Below are 15,454 nucleotides of genomic sequence, written 5' to 3'. Positions count from 1 at the left end.
AGATGTGCTGATTCTTCCTCAAGAGAAACCAAACAAAGGAATCCCCCCTCCTGCTCTTAAGGAAAATGGAGAGCTCCGGTTCCCATGGGCTGCGAAGATGAATCCGCAATCTCCACCGTGCCACTTCCCCGACGTACCTAGAGGAGTATGGTACACCAATGATTGAAAGTCCTAACCATGTACTCTTGAAGGGACTCGAAAACCAAAAGGAGTATGTGATTGGGCAGTTTTCCCGTTGCAAAACACCTCCGGGAGGTCTCGTTAATGCTGTTGCAAATTGGATTTGGGGAAAGAATTAAGAAGCGACATTAGCTATGCCAGAAATCGCTTCAGTCCCCTTATGGGTCACTTTAAAAAAAACATCCCAAGTCGTCTGTATTCTCATTTGGGGTTTAGCTGGGTAGCTTGAGGGTTAGGCAAACCAGTTCTCACTGAAAAATTAACCTAGGCTAGATCCTAGCTTGATGGGTGAAGCTAAGATTCTTGTTGAAGTTGAATTAGATAAAGGTTTCCCTCATAGAATTGCGGCTAGAGACAGGAAAGGCATTGTCTCTTTTTAGTGGATGTAGAATATGCTTGGATTCCTTCTAAATGCGATATAGATGTGGGCAATAAGGTTAAAATATGTCTTCTACAACATCAAGCTAGTGATGTTACATTACCTAGTGATGTTATATGTATATCAATGCTACTGCAACTGCTGCTATACTGCTACTTCAGCTGATGATTCAGTTGAAACCACCCCTGAAACGAATGTCACTAACACGATTGTGTCTTCAAGCTCGCATGATACCATACCTGTTCAAGATTCTGTGGAGTTTGCTTCTGCCAACTCTGAAAAGCCTTCTCACGCTACTAAGGCAGCTCAACATGTTGAAGCTGCAGATACACATACTTCTTTATCTGTTATTGCAGATGAATCCTCTCTTCCAAGTGCTATGGGTGACAAAACTGAGTCTCTTTCACCCGCCACTATCCCGAGTTGCATGGCACCTGTTACCGCTGATACATTTTTCTTTGGAGCGGTTATTCTTCCTCCTTTGGATGATGACAATCACGATTTCTCAGAAACTCAAGAAGATGAAGACCAACTGTCTGCATCGTCTCAGAGAACTTTGAGAGAAAGACCTGTCAAACAGTCCTAGAAGCAGTGGCGGAGCCAGAAACTTTTTTTATTGGGGACATAATTTTTTCAAAAAATATTTAATTTTAAATAAATTATTTTATATAAATAAATAAATATTTATTATTAAATAAAGTGATAAACAGCTGGTATTTTTAAATAAATATTTGTATTATTTATATGATTTAACATATAACTTAAATATTTTTAATCAAAAATGTATATAGTGTTTGTAAAGAAAATAACCTAATCATGGTTCATGGGGAAATAATAAAAACCTAATTATCTCATCAAAATAATTAACCAATAAAAAATATATAAAAGAGTTATTGAACACGAAAGTTACTGAACAAACCTCTTTAAATAAAATACAAAAATGCATTGAATATTTTGTTACGGATATTAGTGTACATGCAAAATAGGAAAGTATCAATAATTTATTACAACTGATAAATATGAGATTAATAAAATGAAATGGTGAGATGTGAGGCTTGAACGAAGGTTTGGTGGGGGCACGAAGAAAATTTCAACGGGGGCAAGATAAACTGATCTAGCGAAGCTTTGGTTAATTAATTAACGATTTTGATAAATATTTTGTTTTATCTGGGGCAGCTGCCCCCCTCTCCACTAACGTAGCTCCGCCACTGCCTAGAAGGGTCACTGGTTAAGAGTCGAGGAAACGTGGGCGAGGCCGTGGCTGAAATCGTCTAATCTCCAGCACACCAACTTCTTAATTTCCATAATTAAGACTCTTTATCTACTCATATGTTTGTTTCAAATGTATGTTCTCTCAGTTGTAAGCTTCGGTTTAACAATTGTAAACTCTGTTACTTTTATATTTGACGCAACAAATTTAGTCAAAAAAAAGTACACAACCACGATAAAAAAGAAATATATACACCCACAGTTTAAAAAAAAAATATTAATCAGTGTAATAAAACCAAAGTTGATGAAAAAGAATCTATATTACAATAGTAGAGTTTTGCTCTTTTCTAAAGGTGTCCACTTAAGCACTTTTGTAGGTCTCACAAAATTTAAAAGATAATTATATGTATACCAAGATTTGAAAATGTTATAATCTAAAATAAAAAAGCCATCGAAGATCAACTGTATTATGTCTAATCTATATTATAATTATTATAGTAGAGTTTTGTTCTCTCTAAAGTATCAAGAAGGATAAGCATCAAGGTTGATCCATTATCCTTACCTCAATAGTTTGATTCCTGCAGGATAAAGAAAGGACCATGATTCAAGCGTTTCTCATGTATGTTACACAGATAATTACCAAAGACAATTGGGTTCCAAGTGTGACATAAGCAGAAGCTGTAGCAGGAGATGGTCATGTGTTCTTGCTACTCATTTTTGTCTTTCTCTCTTATTACAACAAGTCTCTTATGCCTCTCCCAGTATCTATGTACTTTCAAGTGTATTACGAGCTTCTTTGGGGACTTTGGGGACGAATTTGATAAATACATAGGATTATGATGTCTCAGAAAGTGGCTAAAATTTACATGTTAGACTGAAGATATGATAACTTACAACAATGTTGACTCCTGTATACTTTTAACATATGCTCTGGTTGGAAAATCATTACACACTTTGCACATCAATGTTTGTTTGCAAGCTAAAAGTAATATGTATCCCGGTGAGCTACTCTCATTTCGGAATGTTCATTTATCTCTCATCTTCAAGAGTAAATCCGGCTGGTCTATCTCAGTATCCATATCCTGCAACAAGACAAAGTAAAAGAGATTCAGAGATGAAGAACCATGAGTTCTGATGTTATTGTCCAAGCTTCCATCAACAACCACACAGTTAGACATAAAGAACGTTTTTGCAACCGAAGCCGCATGTCCCAAGCAACATCTCACAACCTGAAAAATGCACAAACTCACTCATGTTCATGGAGATCTTTATCATTGCTAGCACCTGGAATGAACATAAACACGTTTAACCAAGAAACTTACTTAGATCAAGAGTTGTACATGAGTGGACCTTTAACGTTATGTCAGTTACCTTCTCGCTGACAACGCTTCCGTTGACACCAGCATTCTTTGCTGTCAATTTCAGAGGGTAACTCAGTGCTCTTTTAATGATCTCTGCTCCAACCTAAATAATCAAGAATAGTTAAATTTTAAGTGAGAGAAAGCAAAGTTCACAAACCAGAGATTAAAGACGAAACTAGTGGATAAACACCGATGAAGAACAACGATTTTCCAAGAACCCAAACTCGCCATTGATAGAGTCAAGAGCTTTGGCGGAGAAGACAAGTAAATCCTAACTCCACTTGCTAATAGTCTTCATCTGCATTTATATATATGAGTGCACCGTCGTGTATAACATAACATATTATCTTCTTGTAGTTTGATCTTTTTATTTTTCCCCTTTATTAAATCAGACTGGGGACTAAAACACGGTAGATCAATTGTAGTATCCACTTGCACTGTTGTGACATCAATTGTAACAGGTGTGGTTGCAGGAATGTTTGCTTTGGGTGAGAAATTGCCCACTTCACCAACGAGGAAGAGACTGATTCATCATTCACCGGATGTGACAAGTCAAACACATAAACCAAACCATATCAAGGTCTAAATTAAATATTATATAAATGAAGAAAAAAAAACAAGAAAAGTTCATAACTCATGAATTTGCAGCAACACAAGAGACCTTTCAATAATCTAGACATAAAACGTGAAACAAGGGTTGGGTCATAAAGAATCCCAAATACTGATCACATTATGCTCTAGTATCAGCCATAGAACTAATTTTAGTTAAAAAGAGATAACAATTTGTTTCTCAATAAAAATCTAGAGAATTAATTGCATACAGAGTGTAGAGGAACGTTGGTTTTTGATGAAATTGATGATACCGAGTCTAACGAAATCTGTAGAGGAAGTGTCTGAAAACAAAGAGGAGAAAGATGAAAAAGAGATTAGAGACAAAGGAAAGTGGAAGAACGCTGATGAAAAAGCAAGAATTCTCCAAAACTCTAAATTGCCATTGATGGGTTGAGAAGCTTTAGGTGGAGAAGACGATAAACTGAAAAAATTAGGGTAAAGTTTAAGTTTAAGTTTTACCTCTCTCTGTTTTTTTCTGTTTTTTATAATTTTTATTTTCTAGTGTAAGGAAAATACGAAAATTATGATTTAATTCAGATTAATTAGTTAATTAAAGGATATTAGGGTATTAACAGCAATCTAAATCCTATTTCCCTAAAGAATCTTCTAAACGTCCTATTCGGATAAATCTAAGTTCTAGTTGTCTATTTTTTTTCAATTTTCTCAAAAAGAAATGAAGGAGAACAAAATATTGAGAATGTTTGTTCTTATTGTTCCTTCTCGGATGTAATAAAGAATATTTGTGTTCTATGATTCTATAGATTAAAGGGAATGAACAAAAATTGGAGAAAAAAATATGTGATAACAGAAGGTGGTGGCGTGGAGAATCGTTGGTCTCCTCTTCGCTGATGGCGGAGCATGGAGGACGAGGCAGAAAAACTTTATGACGGAAGAGGCAGAAAAGCTTGACGGTGGAGGCGGAGGACACAAGGCATGGTCACACATGGTTGGTAGTGCTAGACAGGAAGTCGCTGACTGCTGGTGGCATTTTCCGGAAACATCAACGAAATATATATATATATATATATATGTATCGGTATAATATATGTATATTTATTGGCTGTGATTAACAGAAAAAATTTCTAAATAGCGACCACCACTGCAATAAATAATAATAAAAAAATTTCTATGCTTTTATAATTGATTTTAATTTAGAAATTTTATTTACATAATATTAAATTTTTTTTTTTGAAAGATCCATTGTTAGCTACGGTTTATTTCGTAGCTAAAACTATCCACAAATATTTCATGAACAAAACGTGTTTATTTTGTGGCAAATCGTAGCTTTTTGCTATGGTTTTTGCCACGGTCATTTTTTTGCTACGAGTATACAGCCACGGTTTATTTTCGTGTAAATCTTACATATAACTATGAAGTTTTGGTCATAGCCACACAAAAATGTGACTATATCCATTTTTACTAGTGGTTATATGATAAAGAAAAATTGTAAAGTTAAAAAAAATAAGAACATCTTACTTCTTCCTGGTTTCTATGAGTTTTACATGATATTCTGAATCATGGATGATACCTCAGACCCTCTTTATACTCCTTCTGTGAGTATTTCACGGTGTGTTATCATAAAGTTGGCGTCTTCTAATTACCTCACATGTCGTCTTTTCCTTGTCTCACCTTACACTGTGTTTCATACTGGACAAAAATAAAACAATAGAGGTAGGGTGTACTACAACAACAGAGGTGATAGTAGTCGTGGAACTACTCAACATGTGGCCGTGGTTTTATTAACATTTCATTGGAGGCTCAAACCTTGGATCAAAGTCCATCTGTTAGATTTGCGGAAAATATGGGCATTCATCTTCTCGGTGCTACAGTCACTTCGATCAGGACTATCAATCACCAAACACGCGTCATAACGCATTGACAATAGAAAAGCTGTCTGATCAAGTTAAGTACAATGGATAAGAATGATATCATGACGCTGCAGCAACTGCTCACATCACAAATAATGGATCTCAACTTTAATCCTCAAAACCGTAATTAGGAAATGGTAAGGTGATAGTCGGAAATGGAAATTACCTTCCTACCACACATATTGGATCCATTTCTATGCAACTAACTCAAGGTACCTTACCCTTTAAAGATTTTCTTGTATGTCATGTTATAACAAAGTCTCTATTGTCTATATCCAAACTGACTTCTGACTACCCGTGTGAGATCACATTTGATTTTGAGTCTGTGTTTGTTACGGACAAAGTGACAAAACAGGTGATAATACAAGGAAGAAGACATAATGATCTTTATAAGCTGAAGGATATCTAATTCAAGCTTTCCACTCAACTAGACAGTAGGCTACGTGTGAGAGGATTTGGCATTAGAGGCTACGCCATCGCCACATGGATGTTCATTAACAACTTGTAAGGAATAAAGCCATAGTTTTCAATAAGTCAAGCTTCAAGACTATTTGTGATGCTTGCCAAGTAGGGAATAGCAGTCAATTTCAATTTTTAGCTTCTGGTTTTGTATCAAGTCAACCTTTAGAGGATACATTGTAATTTTTAGGGTCATAGTCCTATTGTATCATCACAAGTAGTCCTGCGATTCCGACCCGAACCGAACGGTCCGAACCGTACCGAACCGACGTTTAAGCATTTCGGTTTATGTTCGGTTATGGGTAAACAAACCGTTCGGTGGAGTCTATAAAATAGATCGGATTCCGCCCCGGTTCGGTTCGGTTAGGTATAACCGACCGGAAACCCGAAATATGAAGCTAAGTATATATACCTCTATTAATTTTAATGGCCGCCTAACCTAAACCCAAAAGCATAATTTTCTCTCATAAACTCTCTTTGTTTTTCTCTAAGCGGAACTTCCTGCAATCTTAATCTCTTCTTCCGACATTAGAGATAAGGGTTAGTTCTTCTTCTCATTCTGTTTATCAGTTTATATTATAACTTCATAAGTTCTTGATTGGGATCAATTTGTGTTAGTAAAGATAAGACAATTATGAAACGATATATTGATTTCAGTCTCACTGTCTCACTTACTTGAATTTTATTCATCATGTAGATGTCTGCTTGTGAAGATAACGATGATCAACTTGGAGAAGGGGTTGCATCAGTGGGAAAGAAAAGGCCGACTTCAGAGAGATCAAGTACCGAAATTCCTCTGCCTGCAAAGAAGAAACAGGTTCATAGAGCTGAAGTGTGGCAGCACTTTATTCAGAGGGAAGATGACCCGAGCATAGCCAACTGTCGAAATTGTGGTCAAGATATAGGATGCGACTCCAAGAAGAGTGGAACAAGCGCCATGAAGAATCATATAGCGCGATGTAAGTTGTATGAACTCCATAATGCGAGTGGCACTCAGACAAGGCTAGGTAGTAATAGTAGTGGTGTAATGACTGCAGTTAAGTATGATGCTACCCTGTTTAGGAGATCAGTGAATGAGATGATAGTGTTGAATGAGTTACCGTTTGCTTTTGTGGAATCGGAAGGGTTTAGGCGTTTCTGTCAGAATGTGTTGCCTATGTACACGGTTCATTGTAGGAAGACAGCAACAGAAGACATATTTGGGATGTTCTCGAGAGAGAAAGAAACGTTGAAGCAGTTGTTCAGCTCTGAGAAGAAGAGAGTCTCTCTAACCACAGATATATGGGTTGCGCCTACCACCTCTTACAGCTACATGGTTGTGACGGCTCACTGGATTGACAGAAACTGGGATATGCAGAAGAGGATCATTAACTTCAAACCAGTGACAGATCATAAAGGAGACACCATTGCTGAACATCTTAGTCAATGTCTTGAGGAATGGGGAATTAAGAAGGTGTTCACAGTGACAGTAGACAACTCCAAGGGGAATGATAAGGCATTACGGCTGTTTACAGAAGCTTGTAATCAACTTGGGCCAGATGCATTAGTTAAGAATGGTGCGTTGCTGCACATGCGTTGTTGTGCCCATGTTTTAAATTTGATTGTGAGGGATGGTTTAGCTGAGGTAAGAGAGAGTGTTGCGGCTATTAGGAATGCTGTCAAGTATGTTAGATCCTCTGGTACACGGCTACAATCATTTCAGCTGAGAGTCCTCACAGGAAAAGTTAGTAGAGGAAGCTTGACTTTGGACTGCATTACCCGCTGGAACGCAACATACCTGATGCTGTCTGCTGCGTTGAAGTTTAGGGTTGCTTTTGAGAAGCTTCTAGCAGAAGATATGCTGTACATTGATTACTTCAATGAAACAGAAGAAAATGGACATAAAAGGGTTGGACCTCCAACTTTTGAGGGGTGGGACGAAGTGCAGAGGTTAGTGAAATTCCTTAAACTGTTTTTTGGCTGCACGTTGGCGTTTTCATCATCCAAGACAGTGACTTCAACTATATGTTATAATGAGATTGTCATCATTGAGAGGAATCTTATCGCTTTGGGCAATAGCAAAGATGGACTTCTACAGATTCAAGCACGGGAGATGAGGAAGAAGTTTGAGAAATATTGGGATGGCCTTATAAACATGAATCCGCTTATCATTATTGCAAGTATATTTGATCCAAGAAACAAGATGCAGTTGGCTTGCATATGTTTTGACAAGCTCTATGGTAAGGACAGTATAGAGAGTGACCATCTCAGAAGCTCAATTAAGAAATTAATGAAAGATCTGTATGAGGAGTATGCATTGAAGATGCGTCCACACTCTCAAGGAGATAGTGTTGGTAACACTAGTGAGAATGTCGAACATGAGACTGTTAACATGTTTGATATCTCTGATGATGATGATGAAGAGTATGAGGGAAGGGATTCTTTGTACTCAGAGATGGAATCAGAGGTTGCTAATGATGAAGGTAGTAGTGAGCTTGACATTTACCTGATGGAAAGACCAGTGCTACGAACCTCAGACAGGATGGGAAGGGAATTTGATGTGTTGTCATGGTGGGGGCGTAATTCTGCTAAGTATCCAGTCCTCTCTGAACTTGTGAAGGATGTTTTAGCTGTCCAAGTCTCTTCAGTTGCTTCAGAGTCGGCGTTTAGTACTAGTGGTAGGATTTTAGATCCTTACCGGAGCTGTCTAACACCATACATGATCGAAGCACTCGTATGCTTACAACAATGGCTTCGAAATTGTATCCATGCCGAGAAGCTTGCAAATTTGGTTCAGATGTTTGAAGAATTAGATTTTCACGAGTCTTTAGGTATAACCTTTCACTTCTTTTTTATGTTAGTAGTTCTTATGTTTTCTGCACTTATTGTGTTTCTCATTGTGTAGCGACTCTGAATGTACCAGAACAGCCTGCGAATTAGAGGTAATATCATATTTCTTACCTCAGTTTTACCTTTCACTTCTTCTGTTTTTATGTTTCTTAAACTGAATTTTACCTTACTCAGTTGCAGGTTGCGAGAGAGAGTGAAGGTGTCATGGTCTGTATGTTTTTGGCTCTCTTCCTTCTTCTTTTTTGGACTTAAACTTATGTTCCCTTTCTCTGTTTTTAGTTAAACTATGATTTGAAATTTTGTATCTATAGCTCTTTGCTACTCAGATTGTGTGGTGGTTGCAAAGAGACTTGGATTCAAAATATATTTTGAACTGTTTTTGTTGATTGGAAAAGGATATGTATTAGGTCTTGAAGTTTGAACAAGTGATCGATTGTGTGGTTTCTTCATTTTCTTGTATGCTTTGATTTCTTCTATTTTTAGCAGGTTAATCGAAATAACCGATAACCGATCCGAACCAAATTTAACAAGATAACCGAGTAACCGAATTAACTCAGTAACCGAATTAACCGATAACCGATAACCTATATAACCAAATTTAACCGAAACCCAAAAATAACCGAACAAACCGCAATTAACCGATTTTTTTCGAATTTATATTGACTCTATTTGAATCTCGGTTATCTTCGGAATTTTTTGGTTTCCGAAAAAAAAACCGATTTCCGAACCGAACCGAACCGATATTTGAAACGGTTATCTTCGGAATTTTTTTTGAAAAGTTTGGTTAACCGAAAACCGCCAAATCGGTTCGGTTCGGTTTCGGAAAACCGAAATCGTAGGACTAATCACAAGGGTTTAAATATTATGTCATCTTTATTGATAACTATTCAAGATACAGTTGGTTTACCCATTAGAGCTCAAATCAGACTTCTATTATGTGTTCATTCGGTTTAAAAAATGATTGAAAATCAACTACAGTGTGACGATGGAGGCGAATTTGTCACTAAACCCTTTTTTACACATTTGGCTGCTTCTAGTATTCAACAACTAATCTTGTGTCCACATACGCTACAACAAGACGGGCTAGCAGAAAAGAAACACATGCACTAGATAGAATTAGCACTCACCATGTTGTTTCATAGTAAGATACCTCATCAGTTATGGATGGAAGCATTCTTCACCTCAGTCTTTTTCGGAAATCTTCTTTTTTTCTTCAGTTTTGGAAGATCATAAGAGTCTTTTTGAACCCTTGAATGGAATACTTCTTGTCTACATTGCCCTTTGAGTTTTTGGTTGTAAATGCTTCATTTATCTGATTGATTAATGTAAATAATCAAATGCATAGTTAAAGTTTATTTATTCTTTATATTTTATTGATTATTAAAATTTTCTAGAATCCTTATATATGTGATTGATTAATGTAAATAATCAAATATTTCATATAAACTAATTAACTTTTAGGTTCCGGTATCACACCTTTTGTTTGGTGGATGACTGGCTTTGTCTCTGGGGCCGTGCCGTCTTCTTCAGCGGTGGTTGCCGGCTTTTAATTCCGGGAGTGAAGGCTTCTAAAACTTCGCGTCGTCGGTGGCTCTGTTTCTCCCAGGTCGATTTGAAGTTCTCCGTCCAGATCTGTCAGCAAAAGCGTGGTGGGGGTGTTGGTGTTTCCTGGATGAGATCTCGATTGGTCGATGGAAGCTCTTCGTGGAAGGGTGATTTGGTGTTGAAGGGAGGCGCGATGTGATTCTGTCTCCGGTGATTTGCGGTGAAACGTCGGTGAATGTAGCCTTCCGGCGGTGGTTTCTCGAAGCGGCGATATCGTGTAAAGGGTAGGGTAACGCGTGTTCCCTTACAGTTGTGGTTTCAACACGTGGTCAAACAAGCCATGCTCTTATTTCGACATGTGGATCGCGAGGCGTCTTGTGGGGTTTGGGTATTAGACTTTTGGGCTTCTGGGTGTAATAATTTGTGGCTCATGTCGGGTGGACTGATGAGTTTGAGTCCCAAGTGTTTGTCCCTTTGCTTGTCTTTCTTTGGGCTTTATGTAGTTTGTTTTTGGACTTTAGTCCTTTTAATAATAATATTAGTAGATGGAAAAAAAAACGCGGGCGCCTAGCCGCCTAGGCGCCCGCCTAGTCGCTAGCCGGATCCAAGCCGAAGCGATTTTGATGTAATCGGCCAACAAAATCGGAGACCAGTTACTCGGCCCATTAAATCGATTAGGCGGCCCATTAACCAATTAGGCGGCCTATTAAGCCGATTAGGCGGTCCGATTACTGACTAACTGGCCCATTATTGGACATAAATTATAAACTAAGAAAATATTTTCTAGGCTTGAGATGAAGCTCGAAGCCCAAATACTTTACCATTCTCTTGGCATTACTACTCTATATATAAACTGAGATTTTGCCTCTCTTTTTTTTTCTATCCGATGTGGGACTTTGCCCATGAGTCCAAATAATGCGAAAAATATTAAATTGCAGATAGTGTATATCGAACCCGGGTTAATGGACATTGGATCATCACATTTGGCCACTAGGAGACAGCGATCACATTGTTCTTTTGCGCATATGTTAATATTTATAGACATATACATATGAGAAAAATTTAAAACTAGTCTAAGTTAAGGCATTCACATATACTAATAATTAACTTTTGTTAAATCCATAAATATAAATTCAATAATAACAAACAAAAATATTATATTCTAATATATCTATATTTTATATTTAATTTAAATATAATAATAAATAAAATAATAATTAAACTAGGTTCCGCGTATACCCCGATTAATCCCCGATTTTCTAGTAACTCGCTAGGCCCGGGATGACCGCCCGACTAACGCCTAGCGTAGTTCCGAACAGTGAAAAAAACTAAACTTTCCTACTATGATTTGTTAAAAATAAGAAAATAATTACTCTATTTTTTAATAGAATAGATAGATATTAAAATCAATCGAATATACCCAGAATTAAAAGATTTTAAGCACCTTAGAGAGAGGTAGAAGAGAGAGAAACCGAGAGAGAGGATTTCCGGCCGACGGCGAGGCTCCTTTAGCCACGTCGGTCCGGTCTTGTGTTTTTAGTTTTTTCAATCGTGGGCTTCTGTTTTTTTAGGGTTATAGATATCATGGGTTTAGTTTCGGCGGCGCATCTCTCTATGGTGGCCGTCCGATTTTGTCCCGGGAGGTGATGGCTTTCTCAGCATCTTCTTCGCCGGTCTCTGTCTCTAGGAAGCGGTGGCTTCTTTAGCACCGAGATCGCCGGCTTTTGTTTCCGGGAGGCGGTGGCTCTCTTAGCACCGCTAGCGCCGGCTGTTTTCTCGAGTTACCCCACCTCGATCTACGAATCTGAGCCTCTCTTGTTACGCTGCCTCTCGTTCTGAATCTGGTTCCGCATGCATGAATGTCGGAGATGATGAATCGATTGTATGCGGCTTTTACTCTCTGATAAATTCGTAGATCCGTCTAGTGATGAGTCTCGGTATGCTTTGGTTGTATACGAGTTGCTTTGAAAAGTTGGTTTTGAATGGTTTCGTCCCAGATCCAATGACGACGTCGCGGTTAGCCGTCGTATTGTGGATTCTGGTGCCGAGGGAAGATGGTTGGGAGGCTCGCGCTCCGCGTGGTTCGAGCGGCGCCTCTTCTATTAGGTTTTTCGGATGTTGGGTTTTTGGTCCATAATTTTAGTTTTGCTTTGGGCCGTTTGTAATTGGGCTTCTGGGTTTATTATGTAATGTTTTGGGCTATGTCCTTTTGGGTTTAATCCCTTAATGAATTCAGAAGAAAAAAAAAATAGATATTAAAATGTTCTCTTAAATTATTTGAGAATTTAAACACAAAATGGCTCTTTCAATGTACGTAAGCATGGTCCTAGTCACTATCCAAACCCACGTTGTTGACAAAGACAAATTTGTCAAACTAAACATCCTAGCTAATCACTCACTATGAATTGAAATTTGATTATTTTTTGAAGATTTTTTTTAAATGATTATTTTTTGAAGTTATTAAAGTGTATATAAGAAAACTTATGGTTTCAGCTAACACTTTGAAGGATTTTTGTTAAAGGTAATCATAACAACTCACCAAAAATCTTTTACGATTTCATCAGAGCTCAAATCATTCCAATTGTTAATACTGAATACAAATCCCTTATTTGTGTTACTATTTATATTTTTGATTCTTCAATTCTGATCTACAGTTGTTTACTAATTGGAACCTATATTTTTAAAATATAAAGCACAACACAAAACATAACAATTTCGTTATGCTAAATGAAACTACAGATATACATAAATATTTTTTCTTTTTCTTTTTTTTTTGTGGTGGGGAAGAAAACAGAATAAAATATAATGACAACAAAAACTAAGAAGGATAAATAGAAAAACGTGGACGATGAGGTTTGGTACTTTTGTGAGAAGAGGAGTGATGAAGTTGGCGTCGTTTCTCAGCAAACCCATCACTGTTTCTCATTATCCAGTATCTCTCTATCTCTTCTGGTTGTCTTCCTGGCACTCGTCCTGCTATTAAATCCCACCTAAATTTAAAAAATATACACACAAATTACACTTTTATATTTTTATTTTGTCAATTCGGGTTCTATTTAGAGCCATACAAGCATTTATTCATAAGTACTTACTAGGTTCTCGACTTTATATATGAATATATGTATAATTTAATGAACGCGATAGCTTTAACTAAATGTTTTTAAGAAAATTAGTGGACGCCATGTGCTTCCCTCTACAACATGGTACACTGCACAACTACAAATGTAAGTACATGCCTAAATTAACGTATGTTTCTTTAAAACTAGTTAACGTATGTTAACCTGGAAATATTTTATAGAATATCATTTCTCTTTGGGCCGAGATAAATTGATATAAAAAGAGGAAGAAGAAATTGTTACCTATCACCGACAAGTCTATGCATTCGAAAGATGAGATCTTCTTCTTGTTCTGTCATATTGATAAACTCCCATTCAATACTGCTCACTTCTGCACACAGTTATATTCAAAACAAAGATTATATTAACAAAAAAAATATACTTTTTGTTTTTGGTTAAAACTGGAAGCTTAATCTTGCTACGTTTTTTTCAGTTACTTAGCGCGGCGTGTTCATTTGCGTTGTTTTCTACAAGTGCTCTCAAAGGTAAAATTTGAGGTCGATGGCAAATACTGCTTCCAAGATGTGCAACCCATGAACAATTATGCAAACAAGTAAAATACCATGTAAGAATAATATATGGAATAGAGAGGGGACCTTCAGAGTCATGGAGAGTGACTTTGTGTTGCTTACGACGGCGACGACGGTCAGTGTTATCCATTAATATTGGAGACAGTAAGAAAAAGCCGAGCTAATGAAATTGAGATTTGAGGTTTAGTTGGAGAATGCAAGAAAAGATATATGTGATAGATGAGAGTTTATAAAGAGAATATAAGAGAGGAGGAGAGAGGAGGAGAGGAGGAAGTATCCAACGAACAGCCTTTGCAAACTAATAGTAAGAAGTGTTGTGTGGTCTTGTTGACTCTTAGCCTTTGTGTAGACTTGTCGTTGCCACTCGTATACACATTGAGATTAATTCTCTTACTGGAATTCAAAACTTTAAACCTTCTTTCTTTTTATATATTTTATAAAATATAATATTTGTTTTAAATTTGGCAGAGCAAGCTCCTGGATTTTATGGTAATTGGGTTTATAGTTGTTTTTCATTGAGCAATGATTTTCCTAAGAAATTAAGCTATGAATTACTAGTTTTTGTACCGAAAAGAAAAGAAAAACACATCACTAGTTTTAAACGATTTTTCTTTTGCACATAAACCAAATCTGAACTAGTTAAACCAAACTAAATTAAATTTTCTTAAATCAAAACCAAATTAAAATCCATTTTATCGGAATCTTTAGAATTTTTTTACGGAATATACCAAACCGAACCTGAATTTTGAGCTAAGCGAACAAAAGTACATTTCAATGTATTAAAAACATATAAAACAACGTCATATACAATTACATCTGTTATCTTTATAAAATGTTTGAATAGAAAAAAAAACTAAACAAAATAAGAACCAGATTTAATCATTAAAATGTTTCCATTCAAATTTTTAGAATATGCTTATTAATTTAATCATTTAAAATTTTTACATATTTTAATTGTATTATTCATCCCCTATACAAGAAGTCTCGTTTTGACATAAATGTGGATCATAGATATTTCGTTTAGGGATTATCAAAGAAGTCTACGGTGACTAAGACATTACATTTTCCGCAGACTGGCAGCTCCTTTTGCTGGAGGAGTACTCAAATCCGATTTAAAGTGAATCTAGAGAAATTTAATCCTCTCTTACATGATGCAACTAAAAGCCCTTGAGTTTTGTATTCTTGTCGAAATTTTCAAAATCTACCATAAATTTGAACTGGCCATTAAAATAACGTATTAAATTCGAGTGCGAGACATCAAATACAAAGTACGCCTTTCAATAAATGTTGTTATAAGGAAATGCATGAGTACTATCATAGGCTTGATAGCATTCATGAGGAATTGAGGATCCCCGGTAAAAGTTAT

The 15,454-nt window shown here is 36.6% G+C and overlaps 1 protein-coding gene across 1 annotated transcript; it reads right to left on the bottom strand.

Moving 5' to 3' along the window:
• Positions 1-13,104: 13,104 nt before the first annotated feature.
• Positions 13,105-14,350, bottom strand: LOC103844800 (transcription factor TRY). The gene is made up of 3 exons (XM_009121615.3): positions 14,155-14,350; positions 13,802-13,889; positions 13,105-13,432 (listed from the first exon to the last, which is right to left on the bottom strand). Exons 1-3 carry the CDS (start codon positions 14,216-14,218, stop codon positions 13,261-13,263), a joined length of 324 nt encoding a protein of 107 aa, XP_009119863.1. The 5' UTR covers positions 14,219-14,350; the 3' UTR covers positions 13,105-13,260.
• Positions 14,351-15,454: the final 1,104 nt, after the last annotated feature.

The sequence above is a fragment of the Brassica rapa genome, chromosome A10, assembly GCF_000309985.2.
Source record: "Brassica rapa cultivar Chiifu-401-42 chromosome A10, CAAS_Brap_v3.01, whole genome shotgun sequence".
Classification (NCBI taxonomy): Eukaryota; Viridiplantae; Streptophyta; class Magnoliopsida; order Brassicales; family Brassicaceae; genus Brassica; species Brassica rapa.
This window is presented reverse-complemented; position numbering and strand designations above follow the sequence as displayed.